The sequence below is a fragment of the Dryobates pubescens genome, chromosome 29 (assembly GCF_014839835.1).
Source record: "Dryobates pubescens isolate bDryPub1 chromosome 29, bDryPub1.pri, whole genome shotgun sequence".
Taxonomy (NCBI): domain Eukaryota; kingdom Metazoa; phylum Chordata; class Aves; order Piciformes; family Picidae; genus Dryobates; species Dryobates pubescens.
This window is the reverse complement of record NC_071640.1, coordinates 4,201,502-4,225,703: the sequence shown is the minus strand read 5'-3', so window position 1 is coordinate 4,225,703 and position 24,202 is coordinate 4,201,502. Positions and strand designations below refer to the sequence as shown.

The 24,202-nt window shown below is 47.4% G+C and overlaps 1 protein-coding gene across 2 annotated transcripts; it reads right to left on the bottom strand.

The window, feature by feature from the left end:
• Positions 1 to 1,822: 1,822 nt before the first annotated feature.
• On the bottom strand, positions 1,823 to 22,760 carry UBAC1 (UBA domain containing 1). Of its 2 annotated transcripts, none has more exons than XM_054174492.1 (10): positions 22,352 to 22,760; positions 15,265 to 15,385; positions 12,960 to 13,033; positions 11,579 to 11,686; positions 10,459 to 10,576; positions 9,661 to 9,769; positions 8,026 to 8,257; positions 6,257 to 6,343; positions 5,241 to 5,379; positions 1,823 to 2,200 (listed from the first exon to the last, which is right to left on the bottom strand). In XM_054174492.1, the coding sequence occupies exons 1-10, from the start codon at positions 22,487 to 22,489 to the stop codon at positions 2,085 to 2,087; spliced, it is 1,242 nt and encodes a 413-aa protein (XP_054030467.1). In that variant the 5' UTR covers positions 22,490 to 22,760; the 3' UTR covers positions 1,823 to 2,084. The 2 variants fall into 2 exon arrangements, with proteins under 2 accessions (XP_054030467.1, XP_009905759.2); XM_009907457.2 differs by having other exon boundaries at positions 10,459 to 10,561.
• Positions 22,761 to 24,202: the final 1,442 nt, after the last annotated feature.

The following is a 24,202-nucleotide window of genomic DNA, read 5'->3' as shown; positions in this document are numbered from 1 at the left end:
TTGGAGAGGCAGGCCTTGCCTAGCCTGCCTTTCAAACAACAAAAATAACCAAGGGCTGGGAAGCACAAGACAGGACAGGGATCATCAGAAGTGAATTTGAAAAGAAATGCCATTTTTGGTCAGCCTGTTAGGAAGGTAACACCTGCTGAGCTCAACGGGCCTGAACAATCCTCACTATCAATACAGACTGGAGGATGAGGTGTTAGAAAGCAGCCCGGTGGAAAAGGATCTGGGGGTGCTGATGGATGAGAAGCTGGACAGGAGCAGGCAGTATGAGCTTGCAGCCCAGAAGGCAAATCACATCCTGGGCTGCATCAAAAGATGTGTTGCCAGCAGATCGAGAGGTGATTCTACCACTTTGCTCTGTTGAGACCTCACCTGGAGTACTGTGTACAGGTCTGGAGCCCTCAATATAGGAAGGACATGGACATGATGGAGAGAGTCCAGAGGAGGGACATGAAGCACCTCTGCTACAAGGACAGGCTGAGGGAGGTGGGGGTGCTCAGCCTGGAGAAGAGGAGGTTCCAGGGAGATGTAATAGCAGCCTTCTAGTACCTGAAGAGGTCTACAGGAAGGATGGGGAGAGTCTGCAGGACCAGGGGCAATGGATTCAAACTAGGGAAGGGCAGATTTAGACTGGAGATCAGGAAGAAGTTCTTTACTCTGAGTGTGGTGGAACACTGGAACAGGTTGCCCAGGGAGGTGATTGAGGCCCCTTCCCTGGAGATATTCAAGGTGAGGCTTGACAAGGCTAGGGACAACCTGATCTAGTTGGGGATGTCCCTGCTGACTGCAGGGAGGTTGAACTAGATGACCTTTGGAGGTCCCTTCCAGCCTGGGCCACTCTCTGATTCAATCATAAAAACGAGCTAGCTAGGCCACAGTGAGTTCTGTTCTTAAAAGCTCACAACTCCTTGAAATCCACCTTGAAATCTCAGATCATCCTGACCCAATAGGAAAGACACAACCTGACATTCTGGGTGTTTCCAAGGTAAAAACAAGCACTGAGAAGACACACTTTTAATCTCAAAGAAAACAACAACTTGAAGCGTGCTTTTTAAATGCGCTGAACAAGCCAGAAACCTCAGTGGGTTCTGCTGCTTTACAGATCACCAAAGAAAACCCCATGCAAATAGTTTGGTGGGTTTTTTTGGTAAACAAAGTCAAAAAAACCCCCTCAAGTGTCCCCTTCCAAAGCTGTGCACAGAACAATGGATACCACTCCGCCACGTGAATCTATCCCTCCTCGCACTAGGCTATGGGAGAGCGTGAACTGCAGCCTGCTCAAGGATCCAAGTCCTGGTGAAGTGAGCTGTGCTGTGAAGGAGATACTGCATCTTTAAGGTGGCTGCCAGAGTCTCCTCCAAGCACAGGCAGTGTGGGACTGCCATCAGCACTAACACAGAAAAATAAATAGGCAAAAATAATGCTATTTATTAAAAGCCTCCCACCTCTGGCTGATCCTGGTTCAGTTACACCCAACAGAGGTTGGCTGGGGAGGTGCTTGCTCTCCCAAGAGTGGGACTTGTGTTTAAAAACCACCCAAACCATTTTCTAAGAATCAGTTTTAAAAAGCATTCTCTGGTTGGATGTAAGCCATAAATTAATACTGTGTGGAGATGATGAACATCCTGTGCTAGTGGTCAGTGACCTTTTGTAAACACCAGCCAGCTGCTAGCAGAACTGGCCAGAAAACTACTGCCACAGGCTTTTGTAACAAGCATGGTCATGTTTCCTTCCATCAAGCAGCTTCTTATTTGTTTTCACCAAACCTTTTCCTATTTTTTTTTTTTTAATTATTGTTATTCTTATGGTTTTTTTGGATATATTTTATTTTAAACCTAATACCTGAAAACAGAAGCAAGCCTTCAAACCTCTCCCCCCTAACACTACATCCACAAGGCAACTCACTTCAGTTGGCCCTAACTACATTAAGCTCTTGCGTGAGAGCCCCTTTCCAAGGGGATCTCCTCCCCTCCCCCCTTCCATCTGCCCCCCTCTCCAAGCAATCCATGCTCCCTCCCGAGGAGGGGAAGGTGAAGCGAGGGGCAGGAGGAAGCGGCGCAGCGGACTGGCATCGCCCTCTACGTGCGGTTCAGCGTCTGGAAGATCCGCGAGATCTGGAGCATGACGGGCCCGGTTTCTGGGTCGTTCATCCACTGAGTGCTGTTCAGGGGGTTTTCAAGCATGTCTTCAAAGGCTGCCAAGAAATTGCAAAGCTCCTGTTAGCACTTTGGTCAGCAGAAGGCTTCAGACGTTGGGGATGCTTCACACAGAATCACAGAAATCAAGCAGGTTGGAAAAGACCTCAGAGATCATCAAGTCCGACCTAATACCTAACACCTCCTGACAACTAAACCATGGCTCCAAGTGCCACATCAATTCTTTGTTGAACACCTCCAGGGATGGTGACTCCACCACCTCCCTGGGCAGCACATCCCAATGGCCAATTACTTTTTCTGAGAAGAACTTTCTCCTCACCCCCAGCCTAAACTTCCCCTGGTGCAGCTTGAGACCGTGTCCTCTTCTTCTGCCACTGGTTGCCTGGGAGAAGACACCAACCCCCACCTGTCTACAACCTGCTTTCAGGTAGTTGTAGAGAGCATAAGGTCTCCCCTCTTCTCCAGGCTAAACAACCCCAGCTCCCAGCTTCAACAAGAGGACAGTTAGAAAGAGCTACAGCTCAAAGGCCATGGGCAAGCATGACTCCGAACTGGTGGGAATAAACATTTGCCCTTTACACTCCACAGCCTGGGATGCCACAGGATGGTTTTCCTTCTCCATCCCACAGCAATAAACTCACTGTAGACAGAGGCTGATGAAATACTCGGCCTGGATTACAGCCAATCTCCCAACACCTCAAGAACATGAGTTTGAAGAGCTAAAGCCTCAGCAAATGTCTGCATGTGGTAGCAGGGATCATGCTACGGAGGAACTCATCCATTTAGGAAAGTCCATCTTACAACTGGGTCATTCTCTGCCAATACTCCTATGGAAGACCTCTTCAACTCCACTGCTGCAGAGCCAGCAGAAATTGGCTCCTCAGAGTTTCATCTTTTCAGAGGCCCATGAAGCCAGAAAGGAAGGAGATGGACCTGATGGAATAGGTCCAGAGGAGGACCATGAAAATGATCAGGGGGCTGGAACACCTCTCTTATGAGGACAGGCTGAGGGAGCTGGGGTTGTTCAGCCTGGAGAATAAAAAGCTCTGGAGAGACCTAATAGTGGCCTTCCAGTATCTGAAGGGGGCTACAAGAAGGCTGCAGAGGGACTGTTTACAAAGGCCTGCAGTGACAGGATGAGAGGCAATGGTGTGAAATTAGATTTAGACTGGATGTTAGGAACAAGTTCTGCACCATGAGGGTGGTGGAACACTGGAACAGGTTGCCCAGGGACATAGTTAAGGCCCCATGCCTGGAGATATTCAAGGCCAGATTCAAAAAGGCTCTGAGTAACCTGATCTAATGCAACATGCCCCTGCTCACTGCAGGGGGGTTGGACTAGATGACTTTTGGAGGCCCTTTCCAACCCAAAGCAGTCTATGATTCTATGATCTTCCCCATGAGCATCATGTGCTTTCTCCTTCCTGGTGTTCAGAGACTAAAGAATGTCAGGGAGGCAGCCAGCTCTATCCCAGGCAGTATACCTTGTGCCTGTGCAGAACAATCACCTCCATTTCTGAACAGTGCCAGCAACCCAAATATTTAAGATGTCTTTCTGCACACAGTTGTCTCTGCAATAAGCTTTGTTCTTCAGTTTGGTTTCTTTTTTAATGTGTTGGTTTTCACCCTTCTACCTAACTGAAGGAACCAGACAGCTACTGCAAGAGCTAAGCTGCAAATCTGGCACAAGAATTGTCCAGGCAATAATTTATAAGCCTTATGACAGACATTGAGCTGGGCTACTGGCCATTTGGAGCAATCATTAGGGAACAGGACAAAAAAAGGCAGTTGCACACCTGACCTATGCAGAAGTCACTAAAATGTCAGTTGTAAGAGTCTGGCAGACTGGCACCAAGGTCAGGGCCTTAATTTTCCCCAGAGCGTTAGTGTACAAAGCTCCAAGCGACATCAGTGGGAGCTGCAAGTCCCCAGCACCTCTGAAAGGCTCATCATGAATACCTTGCTCAAGGTCATGCAGCATGCCTACAGAAAAGCCCAGGATAAAGAGCAGCTCTCACCTTTCACCACTTAATATTATTTTACACAGACTCAAAAGCTTAGAACCAGAGATTTATCAACATTCCTCAAGTATCCAATTAAATGCATACACTCACTACTAAAATCTGTGACCTAAGCAATTTGCAGATGTATCATCAGGAATATATTGCCTGATGTTCCTCCAAGCTTTGCAAGCACATATAACAGCATTTCATTTTCTATTTATATTCTGAGCTGCAGTATGGAACCCTCCATGGAAATGAAGAGACCATTTGTTCAGATATCAAGAGTGGGAAGGCTCTGCTCCTGAAGGATTTAAAACCTTGCAAACTCTCCCAGTTGCTTTTAAAGTTGTATTTTCAAAAGCTCTCTTGCAAGAGCTGCACATACATCCTTTAGCTAAAAGCACTGCCTCCAAGTTTGAAGCCAAAGACTGCAAATGCAGAACTCCAGATGCACTTCAGAGTTAATGCCTTTCATTCTTCTGTGTTGTCCTCCACAGCATCAGAGAGAGCAATTCATCAGAGATTTGTGTTTCACTGTCAGGGTCTGTGGGTACTTGCTGTGCTCACAAACTGTACCACCAAGCTGACACCCAAGCAAGGGGATGTGTTCTCACACACATTATCTCAGCTTTGATAGCAAGGCTTTAGCTCAGACTTCTTGTTTGGTTACTCTTGAGACACACAGTAAGCTCTACAACAGGAGACAGCCTTGTTTTTCCTGTGAGATAATCAGGGTTCTAGACAGACATTCCTGATTTTTCTCCTTGTAGCCAAAGGGAGCACACAAAAGGTCTCCTAAATCCACAACAGCATTGCAGCCAGCAGCTATTAAAGTTCTGAGTTCAGCAAGCGTAATCCAGTAGCCTGGGGAATTAGCATCGTTTCTGGGATGGCCCTGAGTTCTGCTCTGGGTTTAGCTGAGTTGCAGTATGAAGCAAACAATACAGCTGCTGAAAGGGAGAGAAAGGGTAGAGAGCTGCACCTATCCCACAAAGCAGGCTGCCATCACCCAGTCTCTACTTGCTAGCGACAACACAGACAGTGTTTACACAGCAGGAACCCAAGCAGGACTTACCTAGTAGAGTTTTAGGGTTGGTTAACCCTAACTGTACCACTGGGTTTTCTAAGATGGCTTGGAAGAGAGGGCTGTTGGTGTCAATGCCCTTATCTAAGTCCTCTGGAGAAGGCTTTCTGTCTCCCAGCAGCCATTCACACTGAAAGAGATCAGCAGGCACAATAGATTTCATATTGGTTCCATTAGAATCAGTGTCTCCAAAGTTTTGACTAATATGGCACATTAAAAACCAGTTTTCTGTCACAGTTAAAGAGCAAGCCCTCCATTCTTCACACTTGGCTGCTGTTCACTTCTGTGCTGCTCCCACACCCCTTTTATTTCCACAGGAACAGCAGCAGTGCCTGGGCATGGTAATAAAGTTACACCAGCTCTGGATGCTTCAAAGCTCAGGGAAGATGGGTGTTACCCCATCTATGTCCTGCTTCGAAGCAACCTCATCAACATGCTCACAATGTGGTAGCCTGAAATAACACCCAGCACTATATCCTCTCTAACAGCAGCCAGCACTGGATGCTTGAGAGAAGATTCCTCAGCTATCAGCTGTGTCAACATAAATTTTCCTGAGCATATCCACCAGCCTTTGAAAACCTTCCTATTCTTTTAATTCCATGAACTGTAGAATGCTTTGCTGCAGAATGGTCATTTACACTCTGCATGGCTTGAGTTTTTTGCTTCATCCTTTATTCCTGTGCTTTATCCAGGAATTAATTATTTGGAACACATTTTCCTTTCTCATGATAGCACAATCTCTCTTGCAGACTCTGGAGAGGGAGCTTCTCCAAAGGTGTTGAAGCAGATAAGCTTCAACCTCAGGCACGCCAAGTTACTCTACAAAGTCTTCACTCCTTGTATTCTGCTTGTGTATTGAATTTGAAAGAGGCACAGGACAGGTAGTGCTCATTTCACCTCCAGTAACAGCTGGGCTTTATGACAGACCAAAACATCCACCCCTTCAACCATGAGAACAATCAGCTGAACAGACTAAGAGGACAGTAAGGAAGTGACATAGTACTCACGGCTGCATTTTGCTGGTTGTTGTTTACTCTGAGCGCATCTACCACTTCTTTCTCATCAAATCCCATCTCCATCAGGGCAATGACAGCCTAGATCAGATTGGCACAGCTTAACAAAGGTAATATTTAAAACAGAGATGAGAACAATCACATCCTTTCACCTTCTCTGGGGTAAAAGACCCCATTGTTTCTACCTGTAGACCTCTAAGTAATCTTATCTACCAAGTTTTCCACTACTCTCTATTAAAAGAGCCTTTTTTTAATGGAAGAAGACATCTTTAAGGGCAGTTCAAATCCTCAGCACTGAAAGTAAGGCAAGGAGCAAGCACACCTGGGGTAGAAAGAATAGAATAGAATAAACCAGGTTGGAAGAGACCTTCAAGATCATCAAGTCTAACCTATCATCCAACACCACCTAATCAACTAAACCTTGCAACCAAGCACCCTATCAAGCCTCCTCCTAAACACCTCCAATGATGGTGACTCCACCACCTCCCTGGGCAGCCCATTCCAATGGGCAATCACTCACTCTCTCCATGTAGAATTTCTTCCTAACCTCCAGCCTAAGCCTCCCCTGGTGCAGCTTGAGACTGTGTCCTCTTGTTCTGGTGCTGGTTGCCTGGGAGACCAACCTCCACCTGGCTACAACCTCCCTTCAGGGAGTTGTAGACAGCAATAAGGTCTCCCCTGAGCCTCCTCTTCTCCAGGCTAAGCAACCCCAGCTCCCTCAGCCTCTCCTCATAGGGCTTGTGTTCCAAACCCCTCACCAACTTTGTTGCCCTTCTCTGGGCTCATTCCAGAAAGTCTGAGGGGCCCAGAACTGGACACAGTACTCAAGGTGTGACCTAACCAGCGCAGTGTACAGGGGCAGAATGACCTCCCTGCTCCTGCTGGCCACACTGTTCCTGATACAGGCCAGGAGAAAGGAGAAGAGCAGGACAGGAACACCTGAATTTAGACCCTCTTCTCAGGTCACAAAGCTGTTGTTCTCATCTCACCGATGGCTCAAGCTTCACATGCACTTGTTCCATTCACTCAATTACATTTCACTTCCCAGATTTATTATGTTGCTGGTGAGTGTGATGCATTTAGACAAGCGTGCCTGGATATTGTTTTGAGAATGTTTAATCACTTAGAAATTGTACCCAGGTCATCAAATACATTTGCAGCTTTTAACCCAGGTCTCAAGAAAGGGCTGCTCGTGAAACAAGAGCTAAGTGCCAGGTTCTGAAGAGCACCTCCTGGTGACTCTGCAGAGTGTTAACAACACTGAATTTCCCTTCAGCTAATGCTGCATGCTGAAGTAAAAGCTGCTAACCCTTGCATTTGCTGCAAGACTAAAATCTGCTGGTGATACTTTTCTTTGCCCTCTAAAAATTAACAAAATGCCCTTCTGTCCTTTTCTACAGCAAAAGGACCTACTCCTGTTCTGCAGCCCTTCCTTCCTAGACAGCAGTGATGAAATGCAATGCCAGGAGTCTGGCAGCTCACTTCAGTCCCATCAGTGAATTCTCAGGTGCAGAAATAACAGTGTCAGTAGTTTAGATCCTGTGACCTGAGACAGCAATGCCTTCATTACCTAATATCCCTTTCAGCAGCCTGAATTTAAACAGCCCCTGAAGACTTCCACTAAAACACTGTCGAGCCAGCATAATATACACCTACCCAGGTGTCCCATTTAACTTATTAACTGTAGAGCTATTTGGATTCCATGGTGCCCACACTGTCCCTTCCAACCCTAGCAGCCATCTAATGAGATAAACACCACATACTCGTGGATCTGGACGAAACTCTCTTTTCCTCCGGATCTTCTTGAATATTTCTGTCAGCTCATCCTTGGCCTCTTCCCCACCTGCCTCTGCACTAGGACCTGCAGTTGCTTCAGCAGAGGATGCACCAGCTTCATCTGTGGCTTCTGATGGAGTCTGACCTGGAAGTGGAGCATCCACTGTAGGGTCATCAGCATGTTCTATCAACCACTCCATGGCTTGTGTCACTGACATACTGAAAAACAAATCAAAGCGCAGGGATAAGCAGCACTCCAGATGTGCAGCAGCATCCCACATACATTTGCCTCTCCATTTATACCTATGGTATACTAACTTCCAGGTTCATTAATGTCTGGAAAGTCGTAAATCAAAGTTTTGGAGCAAAACTCTAAGCACCTTAATTCTCTGTGCGTTCAGATGGATCTCTGAAGCCTGGAAGACAGAGGAATGAAGTCCAACTTGGACAGCTGCAACCCAGAATTTAAGAGGCAATTTCTGAGGGAGTCACCTTATTCTGCACATCATCTGCTGTGCTTCACAACAGAGTGACACCAGCTATTTGCAACTGTTGACAAAACTGCAAGCCAAGCATGTTCCAAATTTACGTGGAACCACATCTCAGCTGCAAGCTGCTTTCTTGCTTCTTAGCGAGATCTCGCTCAGACACCCGAGATCTGGAATGCCATTAATGACACAAGAAAGAGGGTGAAAAACATTGTATGTGCACAATATGCCCTGAGCAAGAGCAGAATTGAACACAGGGAACTGTACTTGGATGGGTACCACTCTGCTCTTCCTCCACTCTGGCTTAAGAGGGAATCTGTTCTTTCAAAGGAGAGGTCAGCCCAAGGCAGCAGAACATCAGATTCATAACACGGTCACTTGCTACACAGTTAAGTGCTCAAGGTTACCTGAGCAGTGAAGGAAACAAACGTAACAAGAGGGCAGCTGAACATGTAGTGATTCCCATATCTCACATGAAATTACATGTTCATAGAGAGGAAGGCCTTTGCCTATTTGGCTTTTTGGTTACAACACAGAAAATGAAGGACATAAGAGAGGTCTGAGTAGAGAGAGGTATTGGAAAAGAGGGACTGGAATGTACTCTCCATCATTAGAGATATTTGAGAGTGGTCTAACAAATCTCTCTCAGGAGTGAGGCTGCACAGCTGATTCTCCTTGGGGCACGAGAAACAGCACATTACCTCCCATCTCCCTACAGCTACTGTCTGGACTTCACAATATTCTCAGGATGTTTTCAAAAGATCAGCATGAGGTATTTTTTTGTAGCTGAAAGACCATTGTGGATGGGCTTGGTTTGCTCTTTTCTCTGCAAAATCTGAACTCTACAGTAGAAGACAATGTGAGTTTCACAGTTGGGAACAGGGTCAACCTGGCAGCCTTGTGAACTGCAGACCAGCTCTTCTCTCCAGAGTAATTTGAGCACCACTTCCCCTTCCCTGTGCTATCCCCACCTGCGCATTGCCTGAGGCAGCACTGTTCTTTGAGTTACTGCTTTCTCCAGCCTAGATTTAGGTGACCCACATAAGGAGACTTTAGAGGGGGGGAAAAAAAAAATGCAATTTTTCATTTTAACCATCTCAAGTACTTCACAGGCAGTGTGCTGAGTACACTTACTGATTTAATCGAAGGGCTTTGACAGCTCTGCTTTCTGGAAACCCCATTTCTGTAAGCTGTCGCAGAGCTATCTCATCCACTCTGTCTTCCTCATCCTCATCCAGCATGGCTACACATACACAAACAAAACAATGTTCAGATTGACTTCAAGCTAAAAATAAACCCCTCTCTCAATGGAATGGCATGTGTTAAGTTCAAACTCCATTCTTTTCTTCCATCCCTTCTTTTGTTTCTGCCCCAAATTTGCTGTCTCGTCATTTGATTTGCTGCAGTCAGCTTGGTCTGGCTTAGATAGATTCTTCCAGGACAAAGACTTTGGCCAGATGTGTTCAAGATCTCAAATAAAAGACAGCTAACTCTCACAGGACCATGGTATTCCACATAAATGTACAGGAGACTCACTGAAGATTTATCTGGCAGTAGCAGGCCTCAAGAGTGAGCATTTGCCACAAACTGAATCAATAGCTTCATTTTCTCCTCATTTTGCTATCTCCTTGTGTATTTTAAACCATTCTTTACCATCCCTAAAGTGCAAGATGAAGTTTTCCAGCTTTTTTTCACTGCTATTTCCTTTTTAAATGGAACTTCTCATCCATCCCTAAGGTACCTCAGAAATTCACCACTTGCACACAATCCATTTCCACAAGGTGAAATCTTTGGCACAAAGCTGGCAGTAGCTTTGCTATTACACCAAGGCCTGGACTCCACTCTCGTCAGCCAATTCTTCTGCTATGGAAGCAAAAAAACCCAACCAAGTTCCCAGGACTGAACTAGTAACTATTAAAGGTAAGTTCATACCATTTGCCTTCTTAAATAGTTCAACTGCATCTGGGTTCAGCGCTAGCAATTTCTGTGCAACTTCTATGAGAGACACTAAGATCTTCCGGAGCTCTGTCTGGAACTGCAAGAAAGGAAACTGTCAAAACATTTAGACAGGAAGTTACCAGACATCATTGAAGTTCAATTTATCTACTGTTAGGATCTGGACAGAATGTGGCTTTATCAGGGCTCTATTTTCATTGCTTAGCCTCTCAAGAAGCACTGGGTCTTTCCTGGGAAGTGCTACGTGGAAGTAAAACCTACTGGGCAGAGAAGTCTTTTTTCCTCCCACAGCCTGCTGCCCAGTAGCACCACCACATGTGCAGTGCTCAGGAACACAGAAACAGGCCCACCATCTTGCCCAGGTGTTGCAAAAACACTGTTACAGTAGGTTCATACTGGTGCTCCTTGCTTCTGTGAAACAAGGAGCCTTCCTAGTCTGCTCCCTAGTCATCTAAACTTGAACACTACAGATCAAAGATGTCTTCTGAACTGCAGCATCACAAATTCCTTTCAGCTGGACATTTGGGTTTAAGTGTGTTGTGCTCAGTAGGTCATGGTGGCCAGTAAACAGCTTAAATGCCAACTGTCTCCTTTAAGTTACTAGGGCACACTGACAGCAAGTGATATGTTGGCAGATTGGTTGCTTCAGACCCCTTGTAGCACTAAGGGTAGAACAGTCCCCATGCTGCTGATGATAAAGCAGCATTAGAGACTCTATCAGCATTCAATAACTGAAGTCAAAATTGGTACTTAGCTTCTCTTTTCAAAACCATGGAAGAGAAACCACCACTGCAAACACCTGAACCATTTCAGATTGAAGAAAGAAACTTCCCTAACTTCACATCTGCCATACCTTGAGCATGTTTACTGAAGCTCTCCCAAGGACAATGAAACATTTAGAAATGACAACTTCCAACAGAGCATTTCATTATCACTAAACAGCATGACCAGAGTCTAGCTCTTTAGCTATCTACTGTAGCATACATCTGAATTTCTCCTCTAAAGGAAAGAGAAACACATTTGTATGCAAGAGAAAAGGTCACACAAAAGGTACTTGGATGTTAGGGTGAGAGTCTAAGTCAAGTGCAATACTTACATCCCTCATGCTGTGATGGGCCACGGTGCGATCCACGCTGCGAGAGGGCAGGTTTGCAGTTGCTTTGAGAATGGCATCCTTATCAGGAGCTTTCTGCTCTTGTTTCCTCTGAAGGACAGGAAATATGATCAGGTTTCATAACCCATTATGCGCAGAACAGAGAACACAGCATAGCTGAGAGCAGTTTATCCTTCACCAAGGCATCAAGCAGTGCTCTGTAACTCGCAGCTAAGAGAAAGAGCAGTCCAGCAATACAGGGGGTTAACAGCACCAGAATCATTCTGCACTTAGAGAGCAAAACTGGACCTGTTGGTTTGCCTCACTTTCAACCCTTATTTCCTATTTCTCTTACCTAAACACACAGGGAAATCCCAGCATAAAGAGGGGAAGTGATGAATCAAACATGGGAGAGAACAGAGGTCTCAGTGCCCAGGACCATGCTCTGCTCATAGCTTGCTCTCTTCCAACCCACAGATTGTTGAGATGTGCCAACACTCTGCTCAGACCAGCACTCAACTGCTCAGCACTGGGAGTGCTTCATCACTTGCAGGTATCATGCAGAGGTAGATGGTGCCTTGGATTTTCAGTACATGCTCATAGTTCAGGAGAAAACATAACAAGGGACAGCTAGAAACATTTCCCAGTCTGGTAAGTTATGCTTTACAGTGACATTCTGCAAGGCAAGACCATACTGAAGGGAGGGACATACACCAATACCTACAGGAAGGGACACAGAGACATACACCAATACCTACAGGAAGGGACACAGAGACATACACCAATACCTACAGGAAGCAAGAAGAAACAAAGCTGTGCAAGGATGAAGTAGTGACATCTAGAAATCACAATGTCAGGCACAAGCATTGCTCAAAGTGTTGATGTGATAACATCAACTGCAGTATCACTCATGCATAAGCATCATCCTGAGAGCATGACTGACCCTCAGTAACAATTGCATTCCACTAAAATAAAGAACAGTCCAGGGCTAACACTTCAGCTCGACACCTGGTTAGAGGGTAACAAGCCACAGACAAAGTCAGCCTGACAACAAATCAACAGACTCCTGTTGGGTTTTCAGACTGAGATAAAGCAAGGCACCTGTTGAACTGTGCTTATAGAGCTGTTACTGTGTTCAAAGATCAAATCCATAACCACTTCCACAGGGCATGCCTGCATGTCTCAGTCTAAGGCACATCTTAAGGTAAAAAAGGGGGGGGGGGGAAATCAATCAGTTTCCTCAAAGTTTGGAAGAAGGATAAAATAACTTCCCTAGAATTTAACAGGCAGCATTTGCCTCTACAGACAAGAGTGCACCACAGCAATCCTTCTGCAGCTCATTAGTAAAGCAGTTAATGAAGGGCAGAAGTCTTTCCAAACTCACTTTCTCCTCTGCTGACACGTCTGCCATTTTGGGGAGCGGAGGTGGTGCACGCTTCTTGATCAACAGCAAGACATCTGCAAAGAGAATGACACTGAAATGCAGCAGAAAGCAGTGTGAGAAGAGCTCTCCTAAGGCAGTTCAGAAATCCACTTTTTCCTGGAGATGAATTCTGTGTTAATTCCACTGTAGCACCAGACCTTTTTCACACTTCAAAGCCTACAGGCTACACTCCCCTTAGGTGTCTGCTGCTCCTTAGTGCATAGTGAATTCCAAACACGGTCCATTATTAGTTGGACCTAAGGAAAAATCATCTTCACTTTGGGGGTGATGGATTGCTCAGAGAGGTTGTGGAGTCTCCTCTGGAGACTTTCTACACCTGCCTAGACACTGCAATCCTGAAAAACCTGCTTTGGGTGCCCCTGAATTAGCAAGGGGGTTGGACTGGGTGATCTCCAGAGGAGCAAAGCAAGCACCAAGCTTTCAGTGTCACGCTAAAGCTCACCTTTGTGTGTGAATGGCAGCAGAGTGACTCAGTCTAGAGCAAGGCTGCATCACTGGTAGCCCAGCAGGGCAACTGTCAAGGGCAAACAGGTCACCAGTCTCAGATATCCCACAACACCTGGCACAAGCTTCACTTCAGCTGGTCAGACTTCCACTGCCAAGGCACCCTTTTTCTGGAGATGAAGTGATGCTTTACAAGTTTCTAGTACCTCAGTTACTCCCACCTACATTCTGAGGGTGAACAGCTTGGAGCCCTAAAGGGGTCTGTGCAGCATCTGCAGCCCTTCAGCCAGATCCAGCCTGACACAGGGTTTTTAGTCCGTTGCATTAAGCAGCTAAAAAGCAAACGAAGCGTGCTCTGCACAACAAGTTTCCTTGGCTTGGCTCAGCACACAACAGCCAAGAGCAACAGCTGGTGCAGGCTGTTAACCCTCATTTGTCCAGCTGATCACAAGGCGAGAGGATCCATGTGCTGACTCTTGGCTGCCCTGCGCAGTCAGCCGGTGGCCATCAGCTGCTGGCTGTGATCTTGTTCCCCTGACGGACAAAGCACAGGAGAGGCAGAGCACGTTGCAGGGGGAAAGGGAGTGAAGAGGCTTTCCCCTGGCAGCTTGTGAGGGGCACACAGTTAATACTGCTGAGCTGCTGCAAGCTGCAATTCAAACCTCAGCAGGAGCCGGCGCCTCGCCTAGAAATAACACAGCGCCCTCAGCCTGGGCGCCTCTCAGCTCCCCTTCTGCTCTAAAGGTGAGAGGTGACTGCCTTGGAAGAGACACCAAGCCCTCCTGGTCATGACATCTGCTCTCCAGCCTGCAGGAACTCGGGCAAAAACCCAGGGACTCTGCTCCTGCCAAGTCTCTGGTTCAGGCAGTATCTCAGCCTACAGCAGCCCTGCTTCTCTCCCTTCCTGCACCACTGCCCTTTAGAGAATTACACAATTAACCAGGTTGGGAAAGACCTTCGAGATCATCAAGTCCAACCTGTCACCCAACACCATCTATTCAACTAAACCATGGCACCAAGTGCCTCATCCAGGCTCTTTTTAAACACTTCCAGGGATGGTGACTCCACCACCTCCCTGGGCAGCACATTTCAGTGGCCAATCTCAATTTCTTCCTAACATCCAGCCTAGGAAGGGACCACTACCTTCAGCTGTCTGGTGAAAACTGACTCCAGCTCTCATCTTTAAATCTTCTTTTGTTTCACATGATCCTTTACACCTTTAAGCTCAGGAGCAAAGACACCTCACACACTACTGCAGTCAATGATACTACAGCACCATGGGTTCTGACCTACACTTGCAGAGGGCAGAATGAGCTCTAAACTGCAGACACTCAGCTACACCTCAGCAACCACCCTTCTGCTTGACCTGCAAACCTCAAGAAACCCTCCAAAAGCATTGGTTTGTCTGCCTGGGAATACTCAGCTGCCTGGTTAATTCTATTCTATTCTACTTCTGAATTGTTTTGAAGGATAAATGCTGCCCTGGAATTAAGGACAGAACAAAAAAAGCCTTCAAAAGACATAAAAATAGTATCTTAAAAACTTATTGATTATTGAACACTCCTAATTCCTTTTCAACTCTTAAAGGCAAGAGTAAAGAAAAGCAAACTGCTCAAGGTGCTCTCTCTGAGGAAGAAAAAGTCTTTTTTTTCCTCCCTTTTATTTTGGCCAACTTCTGAGCTTCCTATATCAAATCAGAAAGCAGACATTTAAAAGGTTACTGTTTGGAACTTGCTAACTAGTTCAACACAACCTCATGTTTCCAAGCTGATAGGATATAATCCCACCCAGGCAGTCTTACCTCTATCTTGAATGTTTTCCTCCAACACTGTTTTTGTGTCTGTCAGCACCTTCTCAGAAGTAGCATGGATCAACTTATGATGTGTCACAGTTTTTGGATCCTCCAGGCTCCCAGGTACACACTGCAGAAGAAGATAAACACTGGAAGATCAGAAGAGAGAAACAAGCTCACTGCATGAATCACTGTGCTCTGCACTGAAGATTCTCCACATACAAACTGTGCCATCATTTACAGGCTTCTTAATAACCACACAACATGCCAGAGGCCAGTGCACAGAATGTGTTTTATGAAAGAAGCTGCAGCTTGATTTATGCTGCAACACCACTGACTGTGGTAGGTTTCTACCTGCACATCCAAGCTCCTAGATGGGAAGACTAACCACCAAAAGGAAGGATTCTAACCCTTCTTTCCTCACAGAATGCTAGGGGTTGGGAGGGACCTCCAAGCCCCCTGCAAAGCAGGGCCACTTAGGGCAGGTCACATAGGAACCAGGTGGGTTTTGAAGATCTCCAGAGAAGGAGACACCACAACCTCTCTGGGCAACCTGCTCCAGTACTCTGTCACCCTCACAGTGAAAAATGTTCTTCTGATGTTGAGATGGAATTTCCTGTGGTTGAGTTTACACCCACTGCCCCTTGTCTGTCCCATCGTTGGGTATTGCTCAGAAGAGACTAGCTCCATCTTGCTGACAGCCACCCTTCAGGTATTTGTAGACACTGATCAAGTTCCCCTCAGCCTTCTCCTCTCCAGGCTACATGGCCTCAGGTGTCTCAGTCTTTCCTCCTAAGTGAGATCCTCCAGTCCCTTTGTCATCCTCAATGCTGTTAAATGGATTGCTACACTTAAGTTACAGTATCAACCAGGTTGGAAGAGACCTCCAAGTCCAACCAATCACCCAACCCTAAATAATCAACCAGACCATGGCACTATGAGCCTCATGCAGGCTTTTCTTAAACACCCCCAGGCACATTGACCCCACCACCTCCCTGAGCAGCCCATAAGTTCCAACTAATTATGGTCTTAAAAAACCTTTAAACAGCCAGTCTCAAAGACCTAACATTACAGCACAATCACCCCAAGTGGGGATTTGCACTCTCTCACTACAGGAGATCTCTGTCACTCTTCACACTGAGTGCTGTTTCTATGCTCAGGCCCAGAGATTTGAAGCCAAAGCAAGGATGCCCTGGGAGCCACAGCTACATGAACCCTGCAACAGATCTCCTGACAAGTTTGAGGGTAGCAATTAATATAATTAGAATGCAAATCTACAAAGAGCACCCAGTGTTTTTACAGGTTGTAACAATGCAGTGTGTTTCTTATTTGTAACTGGTGTCAAAATAGAGGAGAGACTCTGCTTCACCTCCTAATTAATATTTACACACACTGGCAGACTAAACAAGCAACAGCCAGCAGTGATTTTGGTTTATGTGACCTTAAACTGAGAAGGAAATTACAGTTTCTGCACCTTGTTTCAGGCTGGAATCAGATTCAGCATCTGAAGGGCACCAGAGAGCTTCAATATCTGAAGGGGACCTGCAGGAAGGCTGGGGAGGGACTGTTTAGAAGGTGTGGTGATAGGATGAGGGGCAATGGCTTCAAACTAGAGCATGGTAGATACAGGTTGGATGGTAGGAGGAAGTTCTGCCAGCATTTCACTACCCTCATTGTGAACAGGCTGCCTAGGGAGGTGGTGGAGGCCCCATCTCAGGAATCATTCAGGGACAAGGTTGACAGAGCCCTGAGCAACCTGTTCTAGCTGGAGCTGTCCCTGCTCACTGCAGGTGCATTGGACAAGACAACATTTGAGAGTTCCTTCCAACCTGATGCATTCTGCGAGTTGGCTGCTGGAGTCCTAACCTGGGTCCCTGCTAAAAAGCACTGACCAAAAAGCTCTGTGCACAATGTTTCTTCCTCAGCCATAAATAATCAGCACACAGTAGATTCTTTTTTCCCCCCCATGTATGAATGCTTTGCTCAGTTCCTCATTACCATTCTAAACTGTGTCTCAATTAACTGAGTAGGAAATCAAGTTCAAATCCTGAAAAAGAATGTGCACACACAAGCCTTGAACTGACTCATCCTCACACCAGAGTGGCTCCCAGATCCACAGGGACAGATTTCAAGAACATTACATCAGTGCATCTCGAGGCTTTTAACTCGCCTGAGTGGAAGAAGCAAGCAGAGCGGTTGCAGTTCCAGAAAGGCAGAATTAAAAATAACAACCAACCCACCCCACAAAATTGATGCTGCTGCTCTCACCACTTAATGCTGACCTCACCTGCTCTGCTCACAAACCCCCCAGCTTTTAATGACACCTCTTTCAGCACATGTTCCTTGCAGCACGTCTGCAGAACACCGTGTTCGCCTTTCCCGTAGCAGAGCCATTTCCAGAAACCTCCCTGACATCACTGCTTCAACTGATGGAGCATTTAGTCCTGTTCCTCATAACATCTGTCACCAGCCTCCTCCAAAGGAAACCTTTCAGTCCATCATCACCTTTTCTGTTGTGACTCAACGGATGGAAAATTCAGCTGCCTGCTCTTTATCCAAACACAGCAGGCTCGTTTTCATCACTGATCTTCGGTTCCTTATCTGACCTTCTCTACAGTTCTGGTGCCCCAGTGATCATAGAATGGTTTGGGTTGGAAAGGACCATAAAGATCATCTAGTTCCAACCTTCCACTAGACCAGGTTGCTCACAGCTCCATCCAACCTAGCCTTGAACACCTTCAGAAAGAGCCATCCACAACCTGCCTGGGCAACCTGTTCCACTGTCTCACCATCCTTATGTCTTCCTAATGTCCAGTTTAAATCTCTCTTCTTCCAGCTCAAATCCATTTCCTCTCATCCTATCACAACAAGCCCTTGCAAAAAATGTCCCTTCCCAGCTCAAAAAGATTGAGGGGAGAATGCTAGAGTCCTGCTTTGTCTAACAGTAGCTTCTTTACCAATCCTTCATCATATTAACTGCTGAACAAAAGCCAAAGAACACATTAAAGCCTTGAAGCAGCTGGGAGTACCTCCTGAAATTGATCTGATTAGTTACCCAAAATGTGTGAGAGTACATGAGTGGAACAGCTTCCCTCTAGAGGAACAAGCTCAAAATGTTCCTGTTACAGATCTTGGGAGTCAGAGCCCAAGAAGAAGAACTCAGAAATGGGAGCTGGGAGGTGCATGTTTGGGATGGGACATGACACAGACCTATTATCCACTTTTTCCTCAGCACATATTAATGGGGGTGGGAGAGGTGTGTGTAATCATAATGCTAATAGGTAAAAGAGTGGAAAAAAATAGAAGTTGCTGGTTTAAAAAGCTCTGTGGACACCTCAACTTACATCCTGCTCCTCTAACCACTTCATCAGCAGCTGCCTAGAACAATAATGCATGTATGGACAGTAGCTATAGTAAAGAGGCTGCTTAGTGAAATGAGTTTATCATAACATGCCCTGCAAACAGAAAGGCCACCTCAACAGCCCGTGACTCTGCTAGCTCTCAACAGCCCACCAGGAACCACCACCACTAACCATCCAGATCTCACTGTGGAGTCTTGCTTCATGAGAACCATACCTGCCAAAATACAGTGTTCTTTTGTATTGAATACAAGGCTTTGAACTGAAACCATCTTCCTGCTCGGAGAGGGCCCAGCACTGGTAACTCACAGGAAGAGCAGTGAAGGGAGGAGGACTCCCTGCACGGTGCAGAGGAAGCGTGGGTCACACAAGTGAAAGAAAGCAGAGAACTCAGGCTGCACCTCAAAGGCCCAGGGCATGACTGGGCTTACCAAGCACTGCTCCCCAGCAATCAGAGGCACAGCATGCTGGGAAGAGCAGCTCTCTCTCTCTCATCTTTTTGTACAAAGGCACTGTGAGGAGAGGATCTGCTCTTTCATCGTTTTGCTTCCAGCATCAATATTTGCATTTCTTTACAACACAGGAGCTCAGGCAGGCTGCTTTGCCAGGCAGGTGAGAAACCTTTGTTCACAGGTGCCTGAGCAACTGCTTCAATTGTAAGCCCTGGTGATGCCAAATGCTGCTTGCAAAGCCTGGAAACCACAAGGCTTTCTGTTTGGTTTTTTTTAATAAGAAAAAGCATTTTTTGTTTGCTTTTATTAACACAAACATTTGAAAGCAGCACTGGCACTCCCTACTACTAAGCTTGGGTGGTTTAAACCATCTGTATCCCTCACAAAGTATCCAAAACATGCCCAGGGGCATGAACCTACCTTATCTCTGTTCTCTGAGAGCTAGCATCTTGCATTTCAGTTCCACAGATACTCCTTATCATACCTTAAACCCCAGGTGAGTATCACTGAGGCAGTAAGACAAAGGGGAACAGCAGCACAGAAGCTATAAAACCTTGTCTCACACTGCCAGGAAAATCACAGGCAGAGCTTACAGACACACACAGAGCCCATATTTGTGCACCCCAAGTGCATGACCACAATCTCCATCAGTATTTCAGAAACAAGGTCCAGCCTCAGCAAGGAGCAATGAGAGCATCAGAACCAGGCCTGCCCGGAGCACTGTTGCACCTGGGCTGCCAATGCTGGGCGCAAGGATTATGGATCATACAAATATTTTAAGTTAAGCTTGAGTTTCAGTGGTTGAGCCAAGCCTTCTCAAATCTGGCCCTGAAAGAAGAGTTGCTTTTTAAGGAAACCACAGGAGAGCTCAGGGCCTGCTCCTGCTGAGGCACTGGGGCCTTGCCCAAGGAGAAGAGACTGTTCCAAGAGAACACCGGAGGGTGAAACTTGAGATAAAAAATTACTAGCAAGAGAAACAACTTATCATCAAGTATTTGTTCACAGGATACACAGAGGGCATTACTGAAGGCAACAGCTCAACAACATATAATCACTACTAAGTTGTTAGAGGTCAAGAAACAAAACTACTGGGAGGGTTTGGGGGTTTTTGCTTTGTCTGTAACAAAAAAAACCAACCCATAAAATTCAGACAAGACATTCAGAGTGACACCTCAGAGGTCAGCATGCATTTGAATGTTACAGAGGGAAAAGTGGCCCCTTCCTCCTTCCAAATATTATCTTCCTCTGCTTCCTGAAAGAATGATTTCAGAGGCTTTAGGGAACATAATAATCAGTGTCTTACAAGAGATGGCTGCATAAATTATCTCAAGGTGCTACCAAGATTCATTGCAACGCACTCATGATCAGGAGTCATGATTCTTCCACTTCTATTTTTCCCCTCCATAAAACTATACATTATCCATAATGGTTATGCAAATCCACACCATTAGCACCAAGCAGCAGAGAGAATGAAATCAAACATCAAGCCAAGTTATCAATTGTCTGCTGCCCTGACTCGCACTGCAATGCAAGCCTCTATTCAATTAAGCTTCCTGATAATTAAAGGCCTCTCAGCTCTGCACACATCCATGTAATCAGTAGCTCACCCTGCTTTGGGAGTCTTTGCACCACTCTGCTGCTTAACCATCCAGCTGCACTGGAGAGGGACAAGAGTGGAGCACTCAACTTCTTCCATGAATTAAACAGTTGGAGAGACCTTGCACCTCATAGGTTTCAGCAAGGCACCTCCATTTTCCCCTCAAGAAGGCTCACACCTGCCACAGACAAAGCAACCCCAAGTGTAGCCTTTCTCATCCCTCAATCAAAAGGCACTTACAAAGACCATGGGAGAAGAAAAAAGAGCATCTGCTGGGACCTGTAGTTGCCAGAGGTTCCATTTGAAAGCAAAGAACCAGGAGGCCTGAAGTTGAGAGCACATGGGCTGCTGATCACCCTTCACAAACTGCTCATTGAGAAAACAAAACCTTTTGCCCTTCAAATGGGGGCTAAATAATTACATATTACAGATGTGTTCTCCTATTGTAGCTCTATTCTATGAAACAAAGAGACACAAAAACCCCCAAAGCAAATCAAAACCAACCCCAATCCTTTGCAAGACTTTGAAGACACAAGCAGGGGGAAAAAGCCCTTATGAAATCTGATTGAGTAAATTAAGATGGGGAGGGAGGCCCTTGCTTTTGCCACAAAGAAGTTACACCTCTGAGTAAATCTGTCAGCAAGAAATTCAGCAGGTTCTGACTCAAGCTGCCAGAGTTGTGTTGGGTACAAAATGACACTTTGGGACAGTACTGCTCATGGGGCACAACCTTACATGCTGTTGTTGTCAATCATGGTTTTGCTTTAAAGCAAACCAATGTCATGGCAGATCTTCAACATTCATTCCAACAGTTTTGAATCCACTGGTTTTAACATTTAACACCCATGAACACACCAGTGGTAACTGAGCAGGGGAGTACAGAGCTTGTGTTTCCCAGCTGGACTCCAACAGACCGTGCCTAGGCATTTTAGGTGCTTCCTCTTCCAGACAGTGATTAGCAATTTACTCTTTGGACATGTCCATTAAGACCTTACAGCTCAGAACACGAGGAGAGCATTAGACCAGCCTTTTATCTCCCCACACCAGCTACTGTGCCAACACAGGGTAAGGCTGTGCTAAGTCCTTCAAAAAGGGAAGTTCTTCTCCACAGCTGCAACTCTCTTTGTTCTTAAACAGAAACAAGACACACACCAGGCTACACTTTTTGAGAGGAAATCACCCGAAGCCTGTTCACCAGTACCTTGCAACCCACCGTCACCAGCTCATAAAGTGCATGCAGGAGCTGCTGGTCACTAACGATGCCACGAAACACACACCGAAATTCTGCAACTAAAGGCTACAGAGTAATTCGCCCCACAGCTCGTTTTTCAACACACACATTAAAAAAATCTCGAAACTGGCATTTTCTTCCTACAGGGAACAGCTTTAAGTCATTCGGAGGGCTGGCAGACACGGCAAACCAGGAAAACAGAACACAACCCCACTTGTTTACTTATGTTTATAGGGCGTTGGGAAAAAAATCTGTTTTCTTCCAGCGGAGCCTCGCCTGCCCTTCCCTCCGACCAAGATTTTCAGTCCCAGCCCGGAACACGCCGCATATCACAGAAAGAGCTGAGATTTCGGCGTTATCTGTGCCTCACACCCGCTCCCTCCCAGCGAGACTCGACGCTCCCGAGGGTTTGCTGGGGACGCAGGGCAGCCCCGGGGGACGGAACACTTCTCCTTACGTGCTTCAGGCATCGCTCCTTCAGCTTCTCCACCGTAGTGTCCTCGGGGACCTCCTCCAGCCACTCCGCACCCTCCATGGTGCACACATGGAGCCTCAGCACCTTCCCCGCGAAGATCTTCTCCTCCTGCACGAACATCGCCCCGGGCCCCGCCGCCTCCGGTCCCCGCTCTGCCCAGGCGACGCCTCACCAGGCCCCGGGCACCCCGCGCTACCGCCCGCCCATGAAGGTGACCCTGCCAGGCCCGAGGGGCGCGGCGAACCCGGCCGGGCCGCGCTGGGAGACGAGGAGTTCGGTGGGCTCCGGCTGCGCGGCCCCGCCCTGGCCACCCTGCCGCGGCCCCACCGCCGCTGCCGCTGCTGTCACCGCCTCGGCCCGGCGGTCCCTCCGAGGGGACGGGGGCGCTCCCGCCGCGGCAGGAAGCGGAAAGGTGCGGTGACGCGGCGCATGCCGGGAGGTGTAGTTCTACTGCGGCTTCGCCGGAAGTGAAGGCCGCAGTGGCCCTGGTCAGGGATAGGACCCACAGCAGGGGGCACGCAGGGGGCTTCAATCACGGTCATTACCGTTTATTAACGGTGCCGCGGCGGGCGGTTCCGTGTTATCTAAAAAAAGGTCTCATAATGATTAAAATGCCTTTTCCCGGTGCATTGTGGGATCGCGGGCTCCCTCCGCCGCGGAGCACGGTGGGAAGTGTAGTCCTGCCCCCGCCCCCCGTCCCCCGGTTCGTGTTGGAAGCTGTAGCCTAGAGCCATGAAGGCGTCTCCCGCTGCCGGCCCTCGCCGCCCTGGGGCAGCGGTTACCCCACGGGCATCCACCCGCGGGGCGCTGGGGACGCCCGGCTGGAGCCTGTCCTCCGCGCCCGGGGCGGCCTGGACGGTTGGGTGGACATGGCGTTCCCCCTGCCGCCGTTAGAGGGGGACCGCGAGCTGTCTGCGAACCGCCGACCCGCGTCGTGGCTGCCGGGTTGGTGACAGTGGCCCCGGGCCCGGCGCGGGGACAGTTCCTGGGGCAGAAAGAGGCTAAAGCCGCCCTCGGGGTCGTACCGAGCGGGGCAGCCTCGGAAGACCGGCGAAGCAGACGAGGAGTGCTGCACCAGGGCCTGGCCTGTGCCGGGAGCCTGCCAGTGTGTCCAGAGCTGCCTGCGTGGGCACCCGGACTAGCCTGAGTCCTAAGCGAGCTGCCCCTCTTCCATCCTGTTCAGGTGTCCGTGGCTGCTGCTGCAGGCTGTGACAATTTGTTTCCTAGGTCGTGTGTGATATTTCAGTCTAATCCACAGTAAAACAACGAGGGCGGCTAGACGCTGGCTCAGGCTGCCTAGAGAGGCGGTAGCTGCCCCATCCCTGGAACCATTGCAGGTCAGGAAGGTGGGGGCTCTGAGCAACCTGCTCCAGCTGCAGATGTTGCAGCTGACTGCAGTGGGGTTGGGCTAGGTGAGCTTCAAAGGTTCCAACCCAAACCATTTGGTGATTCTATGAATCTATGATTATAACCCTGGCCACACACTTTCTAGATACTCAACATGCTTTGGCTTGTTTTCCTTTCCCATATTACTGCCTGCAGCCTGACAGGCTGTAGTGGTTTTTTGGGTTAAATACACTGCTGAGCTTGAGATGAAAGAAAAAAAAAAGGCACTGCAGCTATAGCTGCTGGATTTTTTTATGTTTATATTAAATGGAGCTGTACTTGTCTAGAAAATATGAGGAATATGTCAGCGCTTCATCTCTGAGAGTGAGCGCTGTAATATTCATGCTACACAGTTTGGAGCTGGTTGAACGGCAGCTAAGGCTCTCTGGAATAAATAAATCCAGGCAGAATTAGCAGACCCAGAGACAATAAAGGCAATAAAGTGTT

Bases quoted from the DNA above. Each gene is read 5' to 3' on its own strand.
- UBAC1 (XM_054174492.1), bottom strand. From the start codon at position 22,489: ATGTTCGTGCAGGAGGAGAAGATCTTCGCGGGGAAGGTGCTGAGGCTC. The intron at 10,577-11,578 runs GTAAGTATTGCA...ATGTTTTGACAG, and splicing joins CCCATCACAGCATGAGGGAT to TTTCCTTTCTTGCAGTTCCA. The intron at 9,770-10,458 runs GTATGAACTTAC...GTGTATGTGTAG, and splicing joins ACTATTTAAGAAGGCAAATG to CCATGCTGGATGAGGATGAG.